Source organism: Danio aesculapii, chromosome 16 (assembly GCF_903798145.1).
Source record: "Danio aesculapii chromosome 16, fDanAes4.1, whole genome shotgun sequence".
NCBI classification, from domain to species: Eukaryota; Metazoa; Chordata; class Actinopteri; order Cypriniformes; family Danionidae; genus Danio; species Danio aesculapii.
The window spans coordinates 26005113-26016003 of NC_079450.1; the positions used below are offsets into that span (position 1 = coordinate 26005113).

The 10891-nt window shown below is 36.7% G+C and overlaps 1 protein-coding gene across 1 annotated transcript; it reads left to right on the forward strand.

Moving 5' to 3' along the window:
- Positions 1–313: 313 nt before the first annotated feature.
- cct3 (chaperonin containing TCP1, subunit 3 (gamma)) lies at positions 314–9817 on the forward strand. Its single transcript, XM_056475209.1, has 14 exons — positions 314–418; positions 991–1052; positions 1163–1213; positions 1297–1359; positions 1454–1550; positions 1820–1937; positions 2056–2242; positions 4369–4518; positions 4605–4737; positions 4828–4909; positions 6310–6490; positions 6764–7009; positions 9187–9318; positions 9409–9817. Exons 1-14 carry the CDS (start codon positions 391–393, stop codon positions 9508–9510), a joined length of 1632 nt encoding a protein of 543 aa, XP_056331184.1. The 5' UTR covers positions 314–390; the 3' UTR covers positions 9511–9817.
- Positions 9818–10891: the final 1074 nt, after the last annotated feature.

A 10891-nucleotide genomic window follows, 5' to 3' on the forward strand; every position in this document is an offset into this window, starting at 1 on the left:
ATTTTGAGATGTATTAATTTAAAAGAAAATTAAATAATGGTAATAAATGTTTTAAGAAATGTAGATTTTGATTTGTTTAGAACTTAACTTGTTCATTTACTTGTTTATATCAAGCATGTTAAACTTGTAAAATACGTTTTTTATCAATAAATGTTCATCCTAACTACCCTTCCAGGATTCTTTCGAGAACTTTTCAGTTCTGCTTCACTCTAGACCCGGCCCCGAGCATTGCTGTGCTCTCTTTGATTTGTGGACATAGATGTCTGTCAAATGCGTCTCGTTTGCTAATTGGTCCACTCTGTTGCTCAGTCCCCAGCCACGCCTCGTGCATCCTCTCCTCTTGCCGTTGTGCGCGTTGTCCGGTACCGGTGATCCAACCACGCCGCAAATATGATGGGCCGACCGGTTCTCGTGCTTAGTGAGTGCTTATTTTAATACTCCATCTGTAAATTTATTACTGCAGCTATCACTTGAGCCGCTGTTGAACTCTGTAGCAGTCTGAATAAGAGGTTTATTCATGCAGCTTTGCTTGAATGCTAAGCTAACTAGTGTGGCACGGGGGCCTCGCGTGTCTGACAAGCTCATGTCAGTGTTCAGATTAGTCATTGTGTTAGCCTCTTAGCTAACTTGGGTCTTTAATTGTTTAAGACATTGCATCTCAAGTTGCAGAGTCAATAATAAATTTTGCGATTTTTAGTTTCTAGTCATTTGCTGGCTTTGTCGTTTCTATTTAACGGACGCTTTAAAGTAATGAATTAGTTAGCATCAGGCTAACAGCAGTGCGTAGAGGGTGGGCTTACTAAAGCTGCACCCTTTTCGTTTTAAGGAACAGATTTGTTGTATTTTTTTCACAATTGTCTCGGCTTCATTTTAGGTTTTAAGGCAGTGAATGTTATTTAAAATATCTTATTTTAGTAAATGAAGAGTTTGGGGTTTATCATATTAAGAAGCAGATTTAATGCTCACTGGCTCTGGTTCTGTTCATTACAGGTCAGAACATCAAGAGAGAATCTGGACGGAAGGTCCAGATTGGAAACATCTCTGCGGCTAAGGTGAGTCTATGTTTAGTTTATTATATATATTTTTGTTAATGCAACGTTGCCTAAATGTCACATAATTCATAGCACCAACCTGACCTGCTGCCTTCTTTTCCCTTTTTTAGACCATAGCAGACATCATCAGGACATGCCTAGGACCAAGGGCTATGATGAAGGTGCGCTGAAGATGTTCACGTTATCATTTTGCCAAGTGAATCTCTATTGTTATAGAAAGAGGTTTGACATGTTTTGTCTGCAGATGCTGCTGGATCCCATGGGTGGTATCGTTATGACCAATGATGGCAATGCCATTCTGAGAGAGGTGATTTGGACCTTGCTACATTATCTGTGAATTGTTAAATGAGATCTCTATCTTGATTTTTATTGAATATTAAAATGTTTAACGTGGACTTTAGATCCAGGTCCAGCATCCTGCTGCCAAGTCCATGATTGAGATTAGCCGCACACAGGATGAAGAGGTCGGAGATGGGACCACCTCTGTCATCATTCTAGGTTAGGGTCTTCTGTTTTTACTGTGCATTGCTCTTTTTGATATTATGTATTTAAATGCAACTCATCTGGGGGGAAATGCTGAATATTTTTATATGCGTATTTTATGCACGGATTCACAAGATATTTAACTTTTAGTTTATTATTATTTATTTATGATTTAAAAGGGGGACCATGTATTATTCAGGTTAAATGAAATGTATCAAAATGTTTGAATCAGTTTGTCCAACAGAATTTGTGGTGCTCATATTTTGATATAATTATCTTTGCAGCGGGTGAGATGCTGTCGGTGGCTGAGCAGTTTTTGGAGCAGCAGATGCATCCTACTGTGGTAATCGGTGCATACAGACAAGCTCTGGATGACATGTTAAACATACTCAAAGACATAAGGTAATCACACAAAACCTCTTCATTTGTTCTGTATGAGTTTATCAGTGGATTAGAAAGGTGGAAGCTTGGCTTTGGTGCTCTAGACTCTGATATTTTCTCTTTTGCTCCCTGACAATAGCACTCCAGTTGACGTGAGTAATCGAGACATGATGTTGAAGATAATAAACTCTGCCATCAACACCAAAGCACTCAGCCGCTGGTCCACATTGGCCTGTAACATCGCTCTGGATGCTGTCCGTACTGTTGAGCTGGAGGAAAATGGACGCAAAGAGATTGACATTAAGAAGTATGCCAAAGTCGAAAAGGTAGGACTTGGCCAAGAGAATTTTCTGTTGTTACTGTTGAGTTTTGATATTTTGAAGTGATTTGTATGTAGACTTTAAAAACCCTTGTGGCCGTTAAGGGAGTCGTTACTTGAGCTTGATCTATACTTCATTGAGTGATGGCTGTACCCTCAAAGCATACCTTGCATATAGTCGAAGCCATTTTGTGCATCTATTTTTCTTTGTTCTGTCTCTGCTACTCTTGCAGTAACACTTTCAAAATGCTAGTAGATTGTGGAGTTTCTATGTTTCACAGTGTCGATTTTCTTTACCCAAGTTTTATATATATATATACATACCAGGAATGCTTTCGATGCTACTGTAGAAGTAGCTCAGACTCACTCCTTCACAGAAAAAAGAGCTGGGAACTGGTAAACTTTAACCATAGCATAATGATTACATATAATGCATAATATAACACAACCCAAACATCACTTTAGTTTTGTGTTAGCATAACGTAAACCCAAAAGTATTAATCTGAATCCTCCATAGTACTTGACACTTGTTAAATACCCAGGCCACTGGCTTTGCTCTATTTCCATGGCTCTTGGCCCCGCCTATGTCACCGCTATGAAAACAGATCTAACGTCACAGATCTTGCACCCCACGATGCCGTAACGTGTAGTACATTTTGTGTCTGTGTGAGGCTAAGGCAAAGGGTATGTGACTGTATGAAGCCTACGTTAGACCTACAGTGTTTACTGAAAAGATGCTTTTGAAGGTTACTCCTGTCCACTCTACTGAAAGTTACTTTTAGATGAATATGTAACCCTGCACCATAAAACCAAAAAAAGGTTTCATAGGTATATTTGTAGCAATAATTTAAGTATTGCCCATATATATTGGATCTTTCTTTATGGCAAAAATCATTAGAATATTATCAAAACCTAATCTTTGATTATTAAAATGCTTTGACGAGAACTTAATCTGGATAATTTTAAAGTTTTTTTATTTAGATTTTTTTTAAACCCTCAGATTCCAGGTATTCAAGTATTTGTTTGTCTGCCAAATATAGTTCTATCCTAACAAACCAATCAATGGAAAGCTCATTTAATCAGGAATCTCAGCTTCAAAAATTACCCTGACTGGTTTTGTGGACCAGGGTCACATACGAATACTTTTTTAATGGTTTGAATTAGAGCTACACAATGTATCGTTTCAAGCATCAATATAGCAATGTCACATCGCAAGATATGCAATGTTGAGTCTGAATTATAGTTGACCAGGAGCTACAGAACACATGCAATTTGTAGAATCACCATAAGTTTAACCATAACGGAGTGAAAGTTTATCATTTGCATGTGTTTTTACAGCCTTTGACTGACTGAGTTTTAAAAATTTGGCCACAAAAAATTATAATGTTGGAAAGTGTAGCAAAGTTAATTGTATTTAATTATTTAAATAAAAAGTAACTGAATTCAAACTAAAAACAAGATTATTTTGCTTACCCCATTAGCAGTCAATTTAGTTTAGGGAAAACTAATGTTGACTTGTTTCTTCTGAAGGTGTAAACAAAAATTATTTTCACTTGATCTGTTTTATTTTTACTGGAAGAAATGTTTAGATATTTGGACAAGAAATGAAACAAAGCAAAATAAGAAAAGTATTTTTACCATTGGGATTATTCAGTTGTGAACCTCAATACTTTTGATTCCTCAGAAAATTGTCAAATAGAGCTACTCAAACCAATTTTGGAAACTGTATTGTTGGCTTTACGTTTTATGTATTAAGGAAACTGACACTTTTAGTATTGTAATACCAGTATAAAACATTCATAGTATGTCACAATTAAATCAGTCTACAGGTTTTTACAGATAACCTACAGGATGTCTTTTGGTTTGGTACTAAAGTAATATTTCACAGGTGATTAAGAATAGTGCAAAAGCACAAGCCTCATTAAATATTTTTAAAAGTGCTTTACCGCCTGCCTTTTTGCACATTGTGTAAGCTCATGTTAACAGCCGTTAGATGTTAAATTTCTGTGATAACCACTAGTGTAAATCCTCCCTGTGTCCACAGACCTTAAGAAATCAGAGAAAATTCTATTTCTTAACGTTTGGCCGTCTGTGTGTCTGATAGCACTCTTCCCAATGTTTGTGTTTGTATAGGTTCCTGGTGGCATCATCGAAGACTCCTGCGTGCTGAGGGGTGTGATGGTGAATAAGGATGTGACTCATCCCCGCATGCGCAGGCTCATCAAGAACCCCAGAATTGTTCTGCTGGACTGCTCTCTGGAGTACAAGAAGGGCGAGAGCCAGGTGAGATGCCGTTTCAATAGACAATCTTCCTTTGACTGTATATTTGACCATTCTGATTATAAAACCTATTGATGCCTTTTCTTCAGACTGACATTGAGATTGCTCGTGAGGAAGACTTCGCCCGCATCCTGCAGATGGAGGAAGAATACGTTCAGCAGATCTGTGAAGACATCATTCGGCTCAAACCTGACCTGATCTTCACAGAGAAGGGCATTTCTGGTACATGAGCACTCGTGGTCATGGGTTTAAGAAATAGTGGGGGTATTTTCTCATTGCATTTGAATGTTAATTTATTTGTCATCTCTCTAGATCTGGCTCAGCACTATCTGATGAAAGCAAACATCACTGCTATCCGGCGTATCAGGAAGACGGACAACAACCGCATTGCAAGGTGATTGAAAACAACAAATTATTATTATTTAATTTGTTGATTTTGTAAATTATTTTCCCATTTAATGATAAGAAAATGTTAGTGATTTTAATCCTGGAATTTTTAGTGGATCAATAAATTCTAGTCACCTAATTGAAGGTATTGTGTGTGTGTGTAGAGTCAGATTGTCTGAATTGTGAGTCACTTTTTGTTGAATTATTGGGTTTATTTTGTTTATGAATTTGTCAACATGGTTCACAAATTGGTATGAATGATTCATTTGTTTTATAAACAATTATAGTATTTAGTCATATTTTACAACATTTTTGTTTTTAAAATTGAAGTAATTTTGTGTCATTTGTGTTTTGATTTCTGTAATTAAATGTAATGCTTCTATAATTAAGTTTAATGATTTAATATAATATGATAAAGTAAAATAATGTCTTGCTCATGAGCATCCTTATAATGCCAGTAAACAGAAGCTTACATTGAAAAATATATTTTACTCAATGAAGAAACTGCACGCTTTTTGAAGGGATTTTAGACATTGTTTAATCTTATTAATGTTAATTTGTCAAAAAGCAGTTTTAAATTTTTTTTAAGCTTTATCAATGTGCCAAAAAAGTTGGAGCATTTTACAAAGTCTTCGACACGTAATCAAAAATCTTAAAGGTGCTGTATGTAAGTTTTTGACTCTTCTAAAGCTAATAAATACCATAATATGTTTGCAAGTGAGACTTGAAACGCAGTGATAAGCAATTTGGCTGTTTGCACCAGATGAAACATGACAGAAATTTAAATACTGCCTTTCAGAAGCACAGAATAGAGCACTTACTGCACTCAAGCGAAATGGTGAGGTTTATAATCTAATAATACATATTAAACCACTTAAACATTATTAAATGTACATGTTGAATCACTGATATGTGTTGGCTTGCACTGAGTCACAGACCTAAAGTTCAATTTCAAACTGTTTATTTTATTTTTAAGATCAGAGGTGGCAATAAATGTCATGTGAAATGGCAGTCAAACTTGCATTATTAGCATTTAACGCTAAATCAAGCACACAAGGTGTACCTGATGTGATCATTGTCCGCTTTTCCCTGTTATGCAGCTGTAAGAAATAGAAACTTCTTCTAAAATATAAATTTCAGGTTTTGGTAAGGCCAAAAACTCCTTTTAATATCGAAAATATTCCTTCTATTGCGTACCGTTGCTTTTATATAGAACACAACTTAAATCAGCCGTTAAGTCATGCTTGCATCTGTTGGTTGTTAATCTGGCAACCTGCGCTTGCTGTGTTTTGAACCAGGCTTGCAGTACCTAGTTCAACCACTGGGTGTCAAACTTACATACTGCACCTTTAAGTTGTATTGGTATTGTGTTCAGTCTTTAACTGTATTCCTGCTTGTCTCTGTCAGAGCGTGTGGTGCACGTATTGCCAGCAGAACCGATGAGCTCACTGAAGATGATGTGGGTACTGGAGCAGGCCTGTTTGAAGTCAAGAAGATCGGCGATGAGTACTTCACCTTTGTGACGGAGTGTAAAGACCCCAAAGCTTGTACCATCCTGCTCAGAGGAGCCAGCAAGGAGATCTTAGCGGTGAGAAATGAGCCCTAGCTACATCAGGAGTCTGTGGCCATTGTTAAACATTAATGACTGCAGCTCTCAGGGCAAGATTAACGAGAATGTGTTTTAGTGGTTATAAAAAGTTTCACAAAGGTCTCCACAGTCAGAGCAGTCGTCGCTCAGGAGGAGATGCTGGGATAGTTCAACAAGTCATTTGTTGAATTTTTGATCAGCTCCGCCAGAGATTTTGTGCAGGATAATTGACTTGTCGCACATTTGACTGATGATCTTTCCTTGCTCTCTCAGGAAGTGGAACGAAACTTACAGGATGCCATGCAGGTGTGTCGTAACGTCCTGCTGGACCCGTATCTGCTGCCGGGTGGTGGTGCAGTGGAGATGGAGGTGTCCCATCGGCTGACGGAGCGCTCTCGAGCTATGACTGGTGTGGAGCAATGGCCGTACCGTGCTGTGGCTCAGGCTCTGGAGGTCGTCCCTCGCACACTCATCCAGAACTGCGGAGCTTCAGCCATTCGTGTGCTCACTTCTCTGAGGGTACGTCCTTCCAGAAAGCACACATTGACGTGGTTGTTTTTATTCAGTGGATTGCTGCCTCTCCCGACGACTGTTTTACTTCTGCCTCGTTTTCATTGAGTGGAATGGTACGGTTCGGTACGGGTCACCTTTATCAGGCTTGTGTTTTCTACTGCTAAAGGGTACCAATGGTACCCTTTTGGTTGGCGTGGTGTTTGACAAAGTTGCAGTCGACGTCCAAATACTATTGTGATTCTCGCTTGAAGTTCGTATAAGAAGCACTTCTTACTAAACACAAATGCTTTTTTTAAACACAAGTATTTTTGTATAAAAAGTCGATTACTAATCTTTCTATGAAGAGGATTTGATTATAGTTTCACATCAATGATAATGCGAAATGGCTACTGTAACGTCTGCAATTTTAAATAAAATCTGCAGTTATCTGCAGTTATAATCAAATTATGTTCATATAAAAGTTAGTAATAAACATTTATACAGAATTATTTGTGTATAGACCATTTCAATATGGTCATGTCATTGGCCCATGAACATTTCCTGCTTGTTATCATACTATTTCATTACTGTAACAAGAGGCAATTCAATCCTATTTTTATGGTAAAACAACAATCATATCATTATCAATATCTGGACCCTTTTGGATTCTCATGCTATGGAAATTAAAAATGTAAAACAGGAATTACATTAGGACCGTAGTTATTGTTTACATTCCTCAAAATGGTCTATAAAGCATCTGTTTTGTGAAGTGCTTCTCATATGTTATGTGAATGACCTGTACAACTTTGACATTTTCTCGAGCGAAAATGACGTTGACTAAAACTTTGTCGTACACCACGCCCACCAAAAGAGAACCATTGGTACCCTTTTAGCAGCGGAAACGCAAGTCTGATAAAGGTGACCCGTAGCGACCTGTACCGTACTGTACCACTCAGTGGAAACGGGCCATATAAATAAAAAACATATTCAGTTGGCACAATCCTCTAACAACATGCTAACGTTACATGGGCTGGTGAAACTAAAAATTAAAGTAATATAATAACAATTATTAATAATAATTCATAATGGTCCAAAAGGTGATGATATTGGCTAAACATGGCAGTTTGTTCATCTTTTAGGTTGCTGAAAGGATCATTTGCTCCTTTGTTTTTTCAGGCTTCTCCTTTGTTTTTGTTTTTACGCTTCACTCTCACGTTTGTCTGTTTTTAAAAGGATGTGAGAAGCATGTTGTTATTATTATTATTATTACATGCATGTTGTTATTAATATGAGCTCAAGTTCGTTATTTCAAATATAGACGCGCGGCAAGCTCTCTAGAGAGTGAAACCACTCGCACTTAGACGGTGCGGACTACAGGACACACGGTAGATTCTGTTCTTCTTGACTTTGTGGCTGTTTATTAAGATGACAGCAAGTTTTATTTGAGCTTGGGTCGACAATGGATTATTATTATTGTATTTAATATTATGGTGTAATGTCTGGGGTTGTGTATTTTTAAAAATGCCGCTTCCTGTGTTTTTATTCTCCTTATTCATTTTATTACCTTTTTCTATAATATATATTAATTGTTTCTATAGTTGTGGTGATAAACTCAATTAATATATCTTCTTTAGTAAAAAAACAGACCCACAGGCCTACTGGATATGACAGACAGGCTAAAACTAAAACCATGATGCTTGCTGTAAACTAGGCTACATTATTTGATCATTAGTTATGACATTGATCTGTTGTGGTTCAGCTTATGTTTTCTTTTTTTATTAGGATATTTCTTTGAAATCTATAGGCTACCACTATTGATCCTAATCAAAACTCAAACTGGTCTGCTAAATGAAATATTGATATAAATCAAATGACAGTGAAATATTCACAGTTTCAGAGTAGCTTATTTTAGGCTTAATAATTTTCTGAATGTTTCTGAATTTAAATTTTCAACAATGTTTTTTTCAATATGTCTTTTTAAAGGGATGCCAAATGTGAGAAGTGTGCCATATGAATACTTCTCTTCTTCTGCACTTATCCAAATGTGTCTTAATATTATGTGTCTTGCTTGCTTGATGCTAATCACACCATACAAGCTGCATTGGAATATAAACATCAGATAATTGCATTTTATAATCTGGAAAATGGAGGAAGTTGATTTTAGTTGGTGTTATAGAGTTTCTCTTGTTTCATCTTGTGTTCAGGCCAAGCACACTCAGGAGGGAAACTCCTCATGGGGTGTTAATGGAGAGACAGGAACTCTTGCTGATATGGAGCAGCTGGGAATCTGGGAACCGCTGGCAGTTAAAGCCCAGACTTACAAAACTGCGGTGGAGGTACAGACTCTCATTCATAAACACTGCAGGAGGACAGTGCTCCTTTTACGGCTGTTAATGGATTTCTCTCTCTGTGTTTTTTTCAATTAGACCGCTATCCTGTTACTGCGCATTGATGACATCGTTTCTGGCCACAAGAAGAAGGGAGATGGAGAACAGACGGGTGGAGCGCCGATGGAGGACCGAGAGTAGAGGAACTGGAGATCTCGAGGATGAAGGAACAAGAGTCTAGAAGGACAGTAATGCAGCAAATGAAAGGGCAAACATACACGAGCATTTATCTGTGCAAAACACACAACGTTCTCATCACAAAGCCATCTGCACCAGTGCTTTGTGTTGTCTTTAGGCCAGAAGCTCTTCTCCCCTCATTTTTATTTTCCGCCGGCAAATGGAACGACCCAGGATTGGATTAGAATGTGTTTGTGCTAGTATCTCTGTGCTTCATTTTGCTGGTATTGTTACTTTGTATTTCCAACCGGTGATAAATTTCAATATCTAACTCTCTTGTAGTTCATTTGTTTTGCTTTGTTCTCATTTCCAACAACTAGATGTCAATCAGGGTCCTTCCATAAAATTATTTGTATGGTAATTTAAAGAAAAATCAAAAAGTCTCGTACAAACTTTTCACATAAAATGGCAAGGGAAAGGGGAAAAAAACATCATTGTCCGATTGCATTTTCCTCATTTATAAAGTGTTGAAAAGAAAGCGTTCTACATTTGAGGATCATTTTGCAAATGAATGCAAATTCAATTCAGACAAAAGTAAAATTTGTGCACAGAAGATGAGACCTTTATAAATAGCAAATGATGCTGAAATTGTGAGTCCTGTCAGATCTCTGCCTTGTAAAAGCCCCTAATTGATGTCATTACCATACAAAGAGCACACGCCAAAATCTGGAATTTCTAGCATTGAGAAAGACAAACACACAAAAAACAGTTTAAAAGTGACGTCCTGCTCATTTAAAAAAAATGACATGATTATGGCCACTGGTATTAAAATATGAGCTGCATGACAGCTTTTTTTTATTTTAATCTTACAAAAAAAAAACCCAGAATACATACAAAAAAAAATCTGACTACAGTCCAATTAATCTTTTATTTTATCTTTGTTGTTTATGATAAATTTGGTGCACGCACACCTGATTTATAAAATTATAAATGTATTAACTATATAATATACAAAATTTTAATAGTTAACAGTTGAAGTGGAATAACTAATTCAGGAGTGTTATTAATTCTGACTTCAACTGTATATGTTTATGTATAGATGTGTATAAATTTGGTGTGTTTTGGGTTAATTATATTAAACATTTATTTAATTGACAAAATTACAAAGAAAAGATTTCCAATGTTTTTATTGGAATTAATATTATTTAATGCACTTTATTATTATTTTATCAGTAGTAATAGCTTTGTGAACAAACTTTTTTTAAAGCTTGTTGCTATTAAAACACATGTGGCTGCAAAACTGCAGCCAATCATTTGTGCCTCGTGCTAGCGCTGACAAATGTAAATTAAATTACAAAATGGTTCCTCCATATATTGTTTTTTGGTTTGCTAAGAAGCTGGGAAT

What these genes read in the sequence shown, in the direction of transcription:
- cct3 (XM_056475209.1), top strand. Translation starts at nt 391, where the DNA reads ATGATGGGCCGACCGGTTCTCGTGCTTA. An exon ending in GACAACAACCGCATTGCAAG is followed by an intron (nt 4,910 to 6,309) that starts GTGATTGAAAAC and finishes TGTCTCTGTCAG; the next exon opens with AGCGTGTGGTGCACGTATTG. An exon ending in GTGTGCTCACTTCTCTGAGG is followed by an intron (nt 7,010 to 9,186) that starts GTACGTCCTTCC and finishes TCTTGTGTTCAG; the next exon opens with GCCAAGCACACTCAGGAGGG.